The sequence below is a fragment of the Electrophorus electricus genome, chromosome 5 (assembly GCF_041902795.1).
Source record: "Electrophorus electricus isolate QZ-2024a chromosome 5, ASM4190279v1, whole genome shotgun sequence".
Classification (NCBI taxonomy): Eukaryota; Metazoa; Chordata; class Actinopteri; order Gymnotiformes; family Gymnotidae; genus Electrophorus; species Electrophorus electricus.
In genome coordinates, this window is record NC_137501.1 from 3,290,001 (window position 1) to 3,306,684 (window position 16,684).

The window sequence follows — 16,684 nt, forward strand, 5'->3', positions numbered from 1 at the left end:
AGACACACCCCCACATGTACAGGCACGCACAGATACACACACGCACAGACACACACACGCACAGACACACACACGCACCACTCTTATTAGGAACACCGTCCTTGGCAGGCAAGCCGCTTGCCCTTTGTTGGAAGGCGCGTGTAAAAACGAGGCTGGTTTGAAATGGCGCCCGTGTAGCTGCTAGACACGGTGTGAGGGGTCCTTATGGCACCCTGATGGTCGTCGGTGTGACAGCTCCGAGCAGAGCCTCGGGAAGAGGGCGGGGCCAGCGCTGCACAGCATGTCACGCAGCCTCATAAATATTTATAACCCGAACAAGCTGGAGACAGAGGACGAGGAGGAAGTAGGAAGAGTCAGGTGACTTGGGCTGCCCAAATATATACACACATGGACATCCCGCACGTCACAGGCAGCGATTACGCGCAACCCCTTCACAGCCCGCGCCGCGCCGCTCTAACCTCGTCTCCTTCCCCTTTACCCGCTCGTTACCCTCGTCTGCAACCCCCAACTCCATCCAGGGGAAGAGACAGTCCATCAGGAACAGGTGGGCGTGGAGCGGGATAGACCCACTGGTGCTCCCTGCTGTGGGAGATGCCCGCCAACATCTGGAGAGAGCAGGGAGCAGGCAGGGTGGAGCGGGCAGGCACGCTAGCTGACCGCTGCACTACGGCCCCGGGGCATCTGTGCAGCCTCGGCAAAGGGTCTCTGATCCACAAGACACGCCGCTATCAATCACTGGAGGGAGACCGTTGGGAGATGACTGCTTGCAGCAGTGGGTTATTCAAAGGTTATTCTAACTTTAACTTTTCTTGGGGAGGGCCAACAAGAAGGTAGATCGGGTTATCTTAGAAAATGTGAGCCGCCCATGAGACAACGCGGTGCGCAATGACTACAAGATAACCCGCTGGCACGCGGCGCACTTAGCAGAGGTGCTTGACGCACAAGTCAGGTTCCATTTGTGACTTAGCTCTGGAAATTGGCAAAGTCTTCAATTTCTCCTCTGAGGAAGCTCAAAAGGTTATCTGATGATTTTTTTCAAATCCAGCTCAAAACCTTCCTCTGGTACTCCCCCATGGAGGAGCACTTTCTACTCCATTCTTTGAGCAAGTATTGCATGCTGGGAATTCGTGGCGAAGAGAGAAAAAAAAAGATAAAATTCACACACAGCTAGAAACAGACAAAAAGGTCACACGAGGTTTGGCTAGCTTCCTGCTTACCCACCCCCGTGCACACACACACACACACACACACACAGGATTGCTCCATGTGCACAAGATGTTCACATTAACAAAAGAAGAACATGGACATGACCGCAGCATGGAAGTAAGAGAGAGAGAGAGAGCGAGAGAGAGAGAGAGAGAGAGAGAGAGAGGGAGAGAGTGAGAGAGGGAGAGAGAGAGCGAGAGAGAGAGAGAGAGAGAGAGAGAGGGAGAGAGAGAGGGAGAGAGCGAGAGAGAGAGAGAGAGAGAGAGAGAGCGAGAGAGAGAGGGAGAGAGAGAGAGGGAGAGAGAGAGTGAGAGAGAGAGAGAGAGTGAGAGGGTGAGAGAGAGAGAGAGAGAGAGAGAGTGAGAGAGAGAGAGAGAGAGATAGTCTCAGACAAGCTCACACCATTACCTGTTAGCCAGCAGCACTCTGAAGGTCACCTGACTCATTCTCTGATAGGATGTCAGCAATTGGGCGCAGTCCCTCTCCTTCTCATTCACATTTGACTGTTGACAAACGAGCAGCGAGTATTGTTAGTTATTAATCAGCGTTAATATAATCAGAAAATTACTGCTCCTGCTGGGTCTGACTAACTAAGAAGGAGGGGTACCACACGAGGCCCTTCCCACAGAAACTATCCATCATGTCTGCACAAGAAGGTTTTTATTCCAATAAGACAGCAATTAATTTATAAATCCATTTGGGGAGGGATGTAGCCATCATTTATAAAAAGATAAATCAATTTTGGGAAAGGAGTCGTTATTCTTCCAGCGGTTGCTCGTGGCAGTTTGCCCAGTGTCTTTTTTTTGTGTCTCCCTGTTCCGGCTCGGCTGGGTCGGGCCTTTGTTGGTAAGGCAAATAAAAAATCTGATTGCTTTGATTGCCGGAATGTCACTCGTAACTTCAGCGGAGTTTTTGAAAAAAATTTTTATTGACGAATGGAGACAAGCTTGCTGGCCCCGCCTCTTCCTTAGGAGACTGACTGATGGATCGTCGCTAGATTCTTTTTTTTGGTTTGTTTTTAATCCCCGTCTTCCCGCCATTTGATTTGACAAACAGCACAGCCACCTGAAGCCGGCGAGGGCTTTTTTTAAAATAATCTGCTTAATAGGCTGCTTCATGCAAAGCAACGCGAACGCCCGTGATAAGCAAAAAAGGATTACGAGCGCTGCAGCCCACGCGGAACAATAGCTGGCAAGGATTAGCCTTCGGGCTTAGGGAACGCGAAACCTCAGCGGCGACAATACGGAAACAACAGTGCGGAGTTCTCCGAACGACGCCTCGCACATACTGACCTTCAAGCTCAGCCTGAACAGTCTAACACAAGTGCAGACAACGTCTGGCTTCAGCCTCTTCAAGGGGACCGAGACATCTTGTAATTAAACCTGTCAGTGTATATATATGTGTGTGTGTGTGTGTGTGTGTGTGTGTGTGTGTGTGTGTGTGATTAACAGCAGTGTACTGTAGTAAAAACACTTTGCTTGCACAACTGATGAAGGACCTCTGTCCGAAACGTCCTGTTTCTCTGGGAACCTTGTGGACTGCACTCTTCAGGGCGCGGATCTCGGATTTAGTTCCCGGGATCTGCTGGAGCTGTTCTCCCATTTTGGGGGGGGGGGGGGGTCACAGCCCCTAATGCCCCGATTACCCCAGAAACCACAGTTCCCTTCACACACACATATATATTCCCCACAGCAGCACCCTACTCGATGAGTTCACCTTTCAAGTGTTTTAAAACTCTTTGCTCTTTTAGTTTTAACATTTTTCCATGTTTTCCCTTTTCTTCCCCTTCATCCTACAAAAACCCACCCCGCTGCGGGAGCAGGCGACCTGTGGAGAATTGGGGAGCTCATCCCAGAAAAGCACTTTAAAGACCTCACGCTTCTGCACAGTCGTGCTCTCACCTTGCCAGCTCTGCTCCTGTGGCCTTGAGGAAAAGCTGCACTTACCTGCACATGGGGGAGAGAGGGGGGAGAGAGGGGAGAGAGAGGAGAGAGAGGGGGGGGGGGTTCATGGCACAGATGAGCTCCTTTAAGTACGAGCTGAAGGGACTGGGGCGTCTGGCGAGCGACACGTATTTAACACACGTGAAGGAGACCGAGTTCGCAGGCAAGGGAATTGTGGGAAGGCGGCGTGAATAAGCGAAGACACGAACCTGGTGGAACCGAGCCGGGGCGAGGCGGTGGAAGTGAGAGAGGGGGTCGAAGAGGCATGGGGGACTGCTGGAGGCACCGCAGGAGGGGAAGAGAACGCTAGGAGGTCCCAAGAGAGGAGGCGCTCCATCCTCAGCCGAGGTTAGTATGGACCTCAACAACCCCTGCAAAAAAATAAATAAATAAATGTAAAAAAAATCAAATGATCCAAAAGGGAGAGGAGGAAAAGAGAGAGAAGGAGAGAGAGAGAGAGAGAGAGAGAGAGAGAGAGAGAGAGAGATCAGCTTAACTCGTGTAAAAATAAAAATTCTCTCTAAAAAAAGATCACAGCCTGTGAAGTTGGGAAGGTTGGAAGGACAAAGATATCAAAGTTCACACCAACCTGAAGAAGTCTAGACATACATTATTATCCATTAAAAACGGTCAAATTAAGCAGGAATCTCTACAGGCTTAGTGAACACACCGATGTACAAATGAGTACATCTCTACAATTATTACATATCCAATTTTGGACGTAATGGACATGACTTCTCTTCCTATTCCCTAAGTAATTGGCCCAACAATGGTAGAAATTAATCAGTTGATCTAGAATAGGATTTGGAAACAGGACATTTGAAGAGGACAGAGATATGTATAGATCTGACACAAAGAAGCATGTCACTCAAGAACAAACTTAAAATGAAGCTTTGGTGAGTTGACTCGCTCTCAGACAGCGCACAAGGTGAGGTTTACCACAGTCCCACGTACAGCGGAACATTCCTCAGCTGTTTCTAATGTCTAATCGACATGACACTTTATGTCCCTTACGTCCTTTTACTACACAGAGGTTTCTCAGGCTGTGGTAAAACACCACGACGACAAAGACCCTTGTTTGTCAACACAAAGACCCTTGTTTGTTTCTGGGAACACCAACAGTAAATTGCAAGGTTTTTTTTCTTTTTAAGAGTAAATCTCGTACTTCCGAGATCACAGGTTGAAGATCTGCTGGATAAACGTCCAGCTTTCTCCATCTTCTACCCCCTCTGTCTTTGTTACCATGGCAGCAACGGTGTCATAGGTCAAGCCTGTCGCTCTACACTTTTGACCCCGGCGCCCACGCGTGCCTGCGGCAGCCATGCCCTCGAAGGCGGGGCTTTCCGCGCCGACCCCCTCGGCCCGCCGGCGTCTAATTGCATGGTGGGAAACGGGGTGGGCCCACCTCATTGAGCTGGATGGTGCGATGGATCCGCCCGAGGTGCTGGCTGCCACCTGTTCCCTGGCAGAGCGCCAACAATGCCGGCCCCATTTTCTGCTCAGTCGGTTCGGAGGGCCCACCCTTCTCCTCCAACAGACCACCCTCCGCCTGCTCAAACATGCTGACAGAGCCAGCCAGAGAGAGAGAGAGAGAGAGAGAGAGAGAGAGAGAGAGAGAAGTACGTATCCACATTGTATATAAACAGTCTGCTTATACAGTATGAGCAATATGCCCTGACAAATAGCTATCAGATGGGCATTGCAGGGGCAATTTAACAGTGTAACCAAGGCTGAAATGTTTGCATGTTGCCTGCAATGAAAGCAGTGATTTCGCATCTTCTGGCAACATTTACACAAAAAAAAAAACCCCTCAAAAACCCCCAAAACAACACAAAGCAGGCCCAGAAAGCATGACGATAAAAGAGAGGCCAGAGGAGCTGAACGCCAGCGTGGGTTCGACTTTTTGCCCTTTCGACACGAGCATCACACTGCATGTCAAGCTCGCCGAGCGCACGCCTCCTCCCAGCAGCCCTGCTGTCGCTGTGGGTTTTGGGTTTTTGGTTGTTTTGGGTTTTTTTGCCCTCTCTTCCTCCCCCACCTCCGTCTTCCTCCCGCAGTCAGGCAGTGACGCGGCGCGCACGGGCTGTCAGGCGGCCCGTAGCCGCGGTGACATTGAGCGGGGCCGCGCGTGGGTCGGGCCGCCGAGCAGGTGTCAGCACCTGGGCCCCTGCATCCGTCCCCCGTCCGTCAGCGTGCAGGCGAGGCAAATGATTGGATCCAGTCAGTGGGTTGATTAATGAGAGGCCCGGCGGATCCAGGACGAGCTATCAATCACGTCATTAGGGCCAATGTGCCCTGAAAGAGGCAGAACCCCCCCCCCCCCCCAACACACACACACACACACACACACACACACACACACACACGCACACACACGCACACACACGCACACACACGCACACACACACACACACACACACACACACACACCCTCCCACTGCATTCATCTTCATCTGGGTATGCATGCCGTCAAGCCCTGCCAGGGTCACCATGATGCACAGCAATCATCTTCTCCTCTACAAATTACTTCGCAAAGACAAGAGACTGGAGAGGTGTGTGTGTGTGTGTGTGTGTGTGTGTGTGTGTGTGTTTACAAGGCAGGGGGGTTAGGGAACCCGCTCTCCACCGCTGAACTGTACGCTGATTGTTTACAACACAAGCAGTGCTGGAAAGTGAAGGTTATTTTAATGAATAATAATGGATCCACTGACTGTCTGAGACAGGTGATACATAATCACTCTTCCCATCATCCCTTCTTTTGCCCTCTCTCTCTCTTCTTTCTCTTGTCTTTCCTGTCGTTTACGGAACAACATTTCCTGGAACACTAGCAGTAATTTAACTTGGTTTTTTTTTTTGCAATTCTGATAAGGTCTTTAATCATTCTCAATAAGAGTAATTAAGAAAGATCCCTCCATGCTCGTCGTGTGTGTGTGGTAGAAGTTGTGGGTTGGTCTAAACAGAATGGATAGACCAAAGAGCAGTGATGTCACTTCTCCAAAAATATGGAGTTCGCCGCCTATCCGAAATTATATGAACAGGGTCATCACTCACGATAAGCACAACATGCAATTCAAATGGGGCTCAAATGCAATTTTCCCCAAATGTAAACTGCTCATTGATTAAGTGACTGAACTTTGATCTTGGTGCAAAAGTCAAGCTCCCAGTCTGCTAAATATAATTACACATGAACATACTAAGACACATATTTGCAACGAGTGAATTTTTTAAGCACATTAACTTAAACTTTTATGCTAAGGAGTGCCCACACTTTTAATGCCCCACATTCACCTCCCCCCAACCCCAGCCAACCACCCTCACTCACCTCCCACCTACCCCACACGACCCTCTGCACTCACCTGTCAGCACAGAGACCACAAGCCTTCTGCAGTTGTGTGGCGCTCCACTTGGGCCTCTTCTCCTCCAGGGTTTGCAGGACCTTCTGGACGGTGGGCTTGGTCTCGCCCCTTTGCTGACCCATGCTCACCCGGAGGCACTCGGCGACCAAGGCCAGCAGCTCTTTGGCCCCTCGCCCCAGGGGGAGGTGGGATGCCTGCTTCAGGCTCCGCCCGTCCTCCAGATCCCTAGACAAGCAGTCCAGCAGCACCCGGGGCAGCAGGCCTGCAGCCTTTGGCCGCTGGCCAAGCTTCAGCAGGCGCTTCTCGGCCACGTGGAAGAGGTAGCGGACGGGGAGCGGGAGGGAGGTCACAGCGGAGGGGAGATGGGTGTAGATGAAGAACAGGGCCTGGATGGGCAGGGCGATGCTGTCTGTAGTGCAGGAGAAAGCAGAACGTGGTTAAATAGGGCGTGCAAGGCACTATAGCATCCAGAAATCCAGACACTCTTTGACAAACCTGAAATTCTGGATGCTATTGGGCAAACAACATATCAGGAGGCAAACCGCTCCATTAAAACAGCCTGGCCTACAGAAACCGAGCAAGGCATTCCACTCGGGATAATTTCCATAATGAAATCATCATTAAATAAACACTAATACTGTTCATTTGGCACTGAGAACTTTCAGAGGTTCTCCTCTATTTCTCCACTGGATCTATTCGGACTGGTCCGAGGAGTTCACCCACTCTTGCCGGCCTCTTTTCCCTCGGTCTCCTGTGGCGTGTATTTCCACTTGCTGGGAATCTTGGCCAAAACGTCCTGGAGAAGGTCTGGCCTGAGCAGTGGAGCGGGCAAGTCCTCGCACTCCTGTGTCATGTTCACCAAGTGGCTTAGCAGGCAGCTGGTGGGTTTGGACACTACAGCTCTGATACACTGAAACAGCGAAGGCTCTTCCTCCACTGAGGAAAAATAAACATTGGCTTGTTAATCGATTACACACAAAAAAGTCTAACTTGTTCACTTTCGGCACTTAATTAATTTAGATGTGTGATTTGTACTTTTAAGTACAGTACAAACAAAAAAATTGCCAGTAGCAATGAAGACACACGTCTCAGACGTTACGTTCTGATTTGCCGCGGACATCAAACTACACACTACGATGCCAAGCTAAATCGCCTAAATCGCCTAAATCAAGACAGGAAGCCAAGCCAATAACCCGGTTGGCATTTGAGACACATCCAATTATTTCACTTGCTAAGTGGCACATGGACGCGTCCTAGTCCTAAACAAAGCTCATGACACGTGCCTTTGTTACGATGCTGAATTTCATTGGTCCTTCTCGAGTGCCAGTAATTAAGCCAATTACGCCCCCAGGAAGCCTGGGTAACGCGAGAGGAGCAGCGTGCGCTCACAACGACGCTCGCTGCTACTACCGCTTGCTCGTGCTGCCCCCCCCCCCCCTTCTCATTTGTCTAATTTATGCAACGTTAATTACCCCAAGCATGTAATAAAAACACCAAAACGAGTAGTCAGGCTCGGTAGGAGTCCAAATGATCCCCCCCCCCCCCACCGGATCAAAGGCGCAGAGTGTCAGGCCGTAATTGCAGTCTCTGTGTCGCTATGCTAAATCGACATGCTAGCCATTAGCGCAGGAGGACATTTTCACACAGTAGCTTTTATTGAAGGGGTGGGGTGGGGTGAGGGTTGGGGGATTTAGGATAAAATGAGAATAAATAAGCAGTCGAATAGGCAACTAAAGGTTTCATTATGGCGCTCAATTATAAACAGTGCCTTTCATGGCCCCAGCTGGAATGCTGGTCAGTTTTGACAGCGAGGTGACCGGGGGGTGACGAGCCGTTCGAGATTCCTCTTTGGACCGTGGCAAGGCCGTGGAAAGAGAGCTTCTAATGTCCCTGTACCTGCTAAGCTGTGGAAGCGCTCCCATTGGTGAGTTCTGTCTAGGTAGTCTTCCAGCACCAGAGCCAGTGCCCTGGGGACGCTGTTTAGGGAGGACAGGACAGCAAAAACAGCCTCCACGAATTCATCGGCAGCCTGCTGAGCCTCGGGGGACACCTCAACCTCACCGTCCAGACACAGGTCTGAAAATGCAGGAAACCAGGCAATCGGTTATCCGGATATTCCGCCGTGTCCCCCCGGGGTTCCGTGGCGGGGCGGGGCACCACGGAGAGATGTTTGTGGATAAGCGCACTGACTGCCGGATTAGCATACAAAAGGTTATTCAGGCCCAACACTGTAATAAATACTCACAACCTACTTTATGAGCATGTTGCTTATTAAAAGTACATTTGGATAAGTACACCATGGATGAAAAAAATGTTCCTGTTCTCCCCTATGGGGCTGGATGGAATTGAATAATGTAAGGCAGCACCACGCCGGAGCAAAACCCAAGGCCATCTGAACGCAAGAGCACTGCAAAGCAGGTAACTGCGGGGCCCGGACAGATGAAAGGGAACCGTCCGCCTTCACAGAGAAACAGCCAACGTGCAGGAACAGCAGACGAGAGGATCTTGATTTGACAGAATGTCCTTGTCCGGGCCGCGTCTCCAGACTGCAGGAGCAGTGCTTCCCTATAGCCACTGTCACTCAGCCCCGGAGGAGATGACAGGCACCTGAACAGGCGAGTGAAGGAAACGCAGACCTCACCGAGGGCGTCCGCTGGAGAGCAGGGTGACACCCCGTGCCTGCTGACAAACCAACAGGCCGCGTTAAAGGAAGCCGCTTGCTAATAACTCTCAGCTTAACGGGAGCAGGAATGCACCGATCGTGTTTTCCTTTATCAGGGCTAAAGTAAACGCAAGCAAAATTATTATTATTTTTTTTTTTTTAAAACCCTGGACCAAATCACTTTTTGCCTACACTGTGTTGAGATGAGTTATGTGTAACATGATGTCATATCGTGCGAAGAGAGAGCAGAGAACCGCCACAGGTTCATGTTCACAAAGTGCCGTTCTTCTTCTTTTCTTTTTCTTAAAACAACGCAGCAAGAAAATAAATGTTAAAGCAATTCAGAGTCAGGCCGTAATCTACGGACTGACGCTGCCCACAATGCCCTGCATCTTGGGTAAGACTAGACCGGGCTTCCACATGGTGGGTGACCAGGCTGCTGCATACCGCACTACCTTAGCTGGGCCACGCCCGCCCGGCATTGATTTGCAGCTAGGCGGGTATTAACGAGCCCCCACCCCACGACGAGTGTTTATCATGGAGGGCTTATTGATACAGGTATGATGAGGGTGATGAGGGTGCGTGAACGGCTGGCCCTGCTGGAAGAGTCCGTTCAGTCACGCTAATGATCACGAGTGCTTGTGAGGAAGAGGAGCGTTGTTAAGTCAGTTGAGTAACTACATGACGGCTTTGGAAATCCAGCCTACTACACTCCCGAAACCCTGAAAGGTCTGTGGCCTGCAGAGAAACAAAATCAGCGAGCAACACGACACAAATCGCGCCATCCACGAGCCCGCAAACGAGCCGTGGCGCAGGAGCGTGCGAAGTGAGTGGGCGGGGCCTTACGTGAGTGCGAGATCAGCGTGCGTGGCAGCAGACAGTCGGCGTGCAGCGTGGTCCGCAGGAGCAGGGGCCACCTCCGGCTGGGCCCCGAGCACAGCAGGCCTAGTAGCCACAGGGCGGAGCGGCGGCCAGCCACAGGGACCCTGAGGCAGGAGAGAAAGGGCTCCGAGTCAGGCGTCAGGCAGCGGGGGCTGGCAGACGCGCACGGCGGCGCGCTGCAGCTCTGCCCCGGGCGTCTCTTTAAACCGCCGTGCTATTGCGCTGCTGCCAGCTCCCAGCTAATATGTTTGCTCATTAGAGCCGCGAACGTGAGCGCGAGGGTGAGTGCGAGTGCTGGAGAGGGCGTTCAGCACTCGCAGCGATTCGTGATGAAAAAGACATTTCAGAAGGAAGCCGCGGGCGTGTATATATGTGTGTGTGTGTGTGTGTGTGTGTACACATTTAAGTCTTTATACAACCCTAAAGTCTCAAAGAAACATTAGAATTTGCACAGAGCAACAACAAGCTATGCAGTGAGGAAGAGAAACGCGGATTGAACAGGATCAGTTTATGGCTGCGTGTGAACCAGGCGCACCTGTAACGGACTACAATGCAGCGAAGTCGGGGGAGCTATGGGGGTGTCAAAGGGGGCTGGGGGGAGTGCTCGTCAAACAAGAGCAAATGATAATGTCAGAAAATCTGAAAATCCAGCTGATCACTCTGAGAACATCCCAGGATCAGATGTCTCTGCTCTCCTCTGTTACACACACACACACACACACACACACACACACACACTACCTCTGAGCATTTTTACATCACTCTGCAGTTTGATTTATGTATATTCTTCCTGCTCTTTTACTGGTGTGTTATTAAATAATCCAAACAGGTGGTTTGTCAAACGGGTTCGAGAGGGGAATGCGATTCGGGTTCGTGCCTCTTTGGCTCAAGCGAGGCACCCGGGAGCCTCGAGCACAGCGAGGCACTGACAAACTTGACGAGATAATAAAAATAAACTAATTTCAGCCTGCTGGACCAGTGGGCTCAGAACTGGCAGGGCAGCGAGTGATTTGTGAGACCATAGTGATATCATATGTGAGGCGGGGCTGGGTTGGATAGAGGGTGTGGTGTCAGACATAAGCCACCCATCCCCATCCCCTACCAGCCCCCCGACCCCCCCCCCCCCCCCCAGGGTTCCTCGGCCCTCCTCCGGCATGGACTCAGGCATTTCTAGCCGAGGTGGACAGAGCCACTCTGCCCATCAGCATAAAGAACACAAGCAAGCATGGCTGCAGCATCTGGTCTGCGTTACCACGGTGAAGCCAGGGGCCCCGCTCGCAAGAGCAACACATGATTTGTGTTTGTGTGCATACACACACACACACACACACATTTATATGGGAGTCAGACATTTCAGTACTTTTCATGATGTTAGCTAAGATTCGAAGCTCCGTTATTCCAATTATGTTTAATTATTTTGTCCAATGGGGGACAGAATTAAAGCTCTCATTATACACTTTTTACTGTGAACACATTAGCAAATTAGCATTTCATTACACTGACTCGAATGATCCATGATTTGTTCAATTTAGGGCGTCCTGTACCTCAGCTCCTGCGGGAAAAGTTCAGGGTTGATCACAGTCAGCCAGAAAGGAACACAGGTAGCTCCGGCCTCCATGGATGTGCTGGGAGGACGCTCGGAAAACCCATTCCGGAAACTTCTACACAACAGAAAGAACGTGACCCTCCAGTGTGTGAAATGACCAAGCGTCAAGACGAACGTGCTCCTCGACACAAGCCAAGGTACAGGCAATCCTGGCTCATCATTATTTAATCGAAGAAAATTAAACTGTGGCAATCTGGTAACATTCTTTTTTGTACATCGAAACTGTCATGCACTGCCATTGGTGAATTCCCCTTTAATTAATTCGCTTGGGGTTGCCGTGTTTACAGGACCAGTACCTGTAGAGCTCTGGCAGCGGAGCAGTGAGAATGACGAGCACGTCCAGGAGTTGATCGCACAGGCCGTGGATGAAGGCCACCCAGGTTCCTGAGGCCGGCACTGGCCGAACCAGCTCCTCCACGCTGCCGGACACGCTCCACATCAGCTGGTGCACACACAGCAGGATGGCTGTGATGTCCGCCCTGCGCGCAGGGGGGGCTCGTCAGTGGGTGGGGACGTGCTTCCATAACCCCCCCCCCCCCCCCACCCAGTGTTATGTATGTCTGCACAACAACATCAGAAGAGGTCGGAGCCAAACACCTACTCAGAGCCCCTGACCAAACCTTTCACCAGCCTATCAACCTCTATCTTCTTTATAATACACACGCTGGCCACCCGCCATTCTGTAGATGGACAGAGAGAGAGAGAGAGAGAGAGAGAGAGAGAGGTGGAGAGAGAGAGAGAGGTGGAGAGAGAGAGAGAGAGAGAGAGAGAGAGAGAGAGAGAGAGAGAGAGAGAGAGAGCGGGTGCTTGCATACATCCATCTGCTGCGCAGATTGGGAACTTAGCCTAGCTCGTACATGGGGGTGCCTGCACCAGAATCTACTGGCCAAAACGCAGATGATCTCCTTCTATCATCCGCATCTCTCTCTCTCTCTCTCTCTCTCTCTCTCTCTCTCTCTCTCTCCATCCTCCATTCCCACCTGCTCGAGCCCTTGGGCAATCTTCTCATTCTCATCGCCCGCCACCCAAGAGGGCGGGGGTGAGGGTGGGGAGGTTAGGAGTGAGTGTGTAGCCATGCACTGGCAACCTCTTTAAGGATTTTAAGCATGTGCTAATATGAAGCATGCACCCAACCACTGCACCCCCCCCCCCACCAACGCCTGGTCTGATGGCTGAGGTCTGACAGCTGACGTCTGACGGCTGAAGACGCGTGCCGTGAGCAGGGAGAGAGTTTAGACTGACGGCCTTAGTCCTTGGGTTTACAGCTAGGCTCACTCCAGCCAGGAACACCGTGCGATTTAGGAGATCTTATGCTCTGGTATCAGCTCCCGTCGCATGTCTGAATCGTTGGTCATACATGGACCAACGAGCTCACTGCTCACTGTCTGTCGGACATGCTGCGACGTGGCTGTGCTTCAAACCCGCACGGACAGCTGTCTCTCCGTAATGTCCGCTCCCTTTCTCCATGTCCGTGATGTTACACCATGACTCGGAATTCCACCGTGTGTGTTACTGTCAAAAACCAAAACTATCTACATCACGCAGCCTACTAATGAGCTACAATCTAGGCTACTGAGTGATGAGGACTAAACCATGTCACTGGTCTTATACTTCATCTTCTCAAACTCAAACTGGCCATGGAGCTCGGCTGTGTGACTGCTGGGGCATCAACCTCACCCCCGAGGGTTCTGGTGTCGCCCCCTTGCCTGGTCGCTCCCACTATCTCCCTGTAGCAGATCACATCAGAGTTCAAACGCTGATGCTAAACCTACGAAGCCATAACTGGACCAGCTCCCATGTACCTAAAAACACCAATTAGAACCCTTTTCTCCCGCACACGACCTTTACCCGAGTACTGCTGAGCTCGAGCCACCATCCCGCAAGACACAAAGAAGACCTACAACAAGACTCTTCTCTGGCTTGGCACAGAGCTGGTGGAATGAACTTCCCCTGAGTCACTGGCTGAAGAATTAAAATTGATAAAGTCACAGCGCTGTTAACATCATCTTTGCCATTTTTTTTGACACTAAACTATCTATGCTCACAGTAAGTTATGTATTTCATATAGACTACGAAGCACTTTGTAAGTTGCTCCACTGTAAATGTATGGTTGTAAACGTTTAGTAATTTATGATGAAATCAGGGTTAAATTTAGCTTAAAGTCAGGCTAAAATCTGTGCGTATTTGGCTTTACATGCATAATCACTGCAGTCTAACATTTCCACCGCTCCGATGAAGGGTTTCTATGCCAAAACGGACCCTGCAGTGGAACACATCCACATTTTTATACGCCGCCCATGCAGAACAAGCGCTTAGACATAAAACCAAACAAAAACACATGATCAAAAGATCGCAGACATCACTGACAACTGCCACAGTGTCTTGTTATGAGTTTGCCATCTGCCGTTAGGGCTGACCAGGGCGGAAAGGCAGGGGGCGGTCCGGCTCTCTGGTACCTGATCTGGGGGAGCCTCCGGTAGGAGGGCCGGGCTCTGGAGTACCTCTGAAGCAGGAGCTCCAGGGTCTGGGCCAGCACCTGTGCCAGGATGTCCTGGGCCAGCAGCGGGGCCAGCGTCTCCCAGAGGTCGCTGCGCAGGCCGCAGAGAAAGTAGTGCCACATCTGGATGGAGAAGGAGCACCTCTCACCCTGGGAAGAGGCGAGAGAGGAAGAGCAGGGGAGAGAGAGAGAGAGAGAGAGAGAGAGAGAGACAGAGAGAGTGAGAAGAATATGGGAAGAGAACGACCACAGGAAAAAAGAAATGATGGAAAAACAAGCTGAACAGTGATATTAAAATATCGTACGGAAACAGAAAGCGTGTCAGAGACAGACTGAGGAATGGGGGGGGGGGGTATCTCTGTGGAGTCTCGCCATCACGCCACCTGCACTCCACACCTGGTTCTCTCCTTCCCACCGAGACACACAGAGACCCCGGGGGCTTTGAAGGCCCTGTCTGGAGAAGCCATCACCATGTTCTCCTCGGAACATCTAACCAACACAAACACTCACATTCACATGGAGCAGAGATGACAGAAACACAAACGACTCTCGTTGAGGGTGTGGGACAGTGTCAGGAACGAGAGTCACAGACATCGGGGGGCTGGTGAGATAAAAGAGTGGCTTCCTGTGAGTCTAATTGCGTTCAGGCAGGAGGGACGCGGTGCCGAAGGTTCACAGCACGACCGAGGAGACGTTATTAACAGCCACGCGCGCCATCTCGTAACGAGGACCAGGGTGGGAGCCGCCGGCAAGCCAAACGTACGGCTGGCCCCCGTGGTGTGATGCTCCGGACGGACGGAGACTCGGGGGGGATTCAGACCCCCTGGTGTGGGCTCAGGAGGAAGCTGAGAGATGGGGAGGGCGGTGGCAGCAGGAAGGGGCGGGGCTCCGGGTCAACGAGGGCATAGGGGCGGGCAGTCAGTCTCACACCTGTGCACGGCAGGGATGCACTGCAACCCTCAAAGGTGCATGCGTGTATGCATGCGTGTGTGTGAGAACCGTCTGGCTAGGCTTTAATAGAGATTTAAGTAAAGGACTGTTTCTAGGCAGATGGTACCCTCTAATGCTGCCCACTGACACACTAGTAGGAGAGTTGTAGTGTAACAGCGCACACACGCACACACACACTAGTAGGAGAGTTGTAGTGTAACAGCACACACACGCACACACGCACACACACACTAGTAGGAGAGTTGTAGTGTAACGAGACACACACACACACACACACACACACTCTCCTAAAACACATTGAGCTTCTCCTACCAACGCAACGTTCTCCTGCACAAACGATTACTGGGAGCAATAACTACTGGAAACAAACATGATGGTCTGAAAGGCATCTGTACACTGTGGCTTGGCTGAGTCCGTGTCTTGATGAAAATGCATGCTGTTGTTGAACCAGGGAAGCCCCGTGGCTAAAAAGCATTTTTTTTAATCTAATAAAATATATTATGTTTATATTATAATAATTCATTTCAAGATGATTTGGCACTGTAATAGCTCAGCTCAGAAAAACACCACATACTTCAAACAAGTGAGAGTTGCGTAACAGGCCATGGGCACTAGAATACGTTACGTCACACCGGCCAGATCCCTCAACCGTGTAAATCAATGCAAATGACCCTGTTTAAACCCAGGCTGTGTAGTGAGCAGTGCATGCATCACCCGCACCTCGTGAAAGGGCCCGGGGTCCGCCCAGTGGTGGCTCTCCGCGTCCTGGAGCAGGCTGGTGGCACACACGTTGATGCAGTAGCCGGTCAGGTGCTCGTGCAGGGCCTCCACCACTTCCTGGCTGCGCTTGACGGGCAGCAGCGTCAGAGACCTGGGGGCGGGGTTTAAGAGGGCGGGGGAGGAGCCATGCATCACCAAGTGATTAATCAGCAAATGGTGCGGATTATGGCCTGCCATTCATTCACTCCCTTTCTTCCTGCTCCTACCTGCCCCGCTCCCCACTTCTCTGAAAACATGAGGCTACACGTGAAAGAACTCTTATCCTCCCCTTTCCTGTCCTTCACCTCCACCCCCCCACCTCCGCACCCCTCGGCTTGGGCAATTTTTTGTGAGCTAACATCTGTTTTCCAACAAACACACGTCCTCTGGTAGATAAATAGTTCTGTCAGGACTCACAGGCTCACGCAGATTCCGCTCCGATTCTTTACAATCCAATTATGGCATTTTAGTATGTCTGGCAACGGCCTGACAGTCTCCCTGGCCCGGGAAAAACCCTACTCTAGACAAACTATAAATCCACAGGCTCCACACAAGCCTCCCTTTCAGCAACACCCTCTCATTTTATGCACAAACATGCAAATTAAACTTTAATTTTCAGGACAGATCTGATTTTGTTTCTTAATGCGCTGTTTTATATTCACTTTTTTATCATCCGTGGAAACAGGCAAGGTTATATATGGAATTGCGAGGGACAGACTGCTGCGCTGGGACGAGGTTCTGGACGAGGTTTCGGAGTGCGGACGAGTGCAGAGGGCTCCCAGCGGCTCCCTAATCAATACCACACACTGCCGCACGGCCCTC

The 16,684-nt window shown here is 51.2% G+C and overlaps 1 protein-coding gene across 6 annotated transcripts in view; it reads right to left on the reverse strand.

Annotated features, from left to right (window-relative positions):
- The window catches only part of kiaa0825 (KIAA0825 ortholog), an 86,043-nt gene that overhangs the window by 46,490 nt on the left and 22,869 nt on the right, over positions 1–16,684 (reverse strand). For 4 of the 6 annotated variants that reach the window (XM_035530220.2, XM_035530219.2, XM_081715003.1 and 1 more), the window contains 12 exons: positions 15,824–15,974; positions 14,112–14,302; positions 11,952–12,134; positions 11,594–11,710; positions 10,014–10,153; positions 8,402–8,581; positions 7,229–7,441; positions 6,506–6,914; positions 4,555–4,711; positions 3,359–3,520; positions 3,108–3,152; positions 1,615–1,709 (listed from right to left, as the gene is read on the reverse strand). In XM_035530220.2, coding sequence (XP_035386113.1) covers positions 1,615–1,709; positions 3,108–3,152; positions 3,359–3,520; positions 4,555–4,711; positions 6,506–6,914; positions 7,229–7,441; positions 8,402–8,581; positions 10,014–10,153; positions 11,594–11,710; positions 11,952–12,134; positions 14,112–14,302; positions 15,824–15,974 — 2,043 coding nt within the window. The remainder of the gene's footprint in view (positions 1–1,614; positions 1,710–3,107; positions 3,153–3,358; positions 3,521–4,554; positions 4,712–6,505; positions 6,915–7,228; positions 7,442–8,401; positions 8,582–10,013; positions 10,154–11,593; positions 11,711–11,951; positions 12,135–14,111; positions 14,303–15,823; positions 15,975–16,684) is intronic. The other 2 variants (XM_081715005.1, XM_081715006.1) reach the window with 2 other exon arrangements.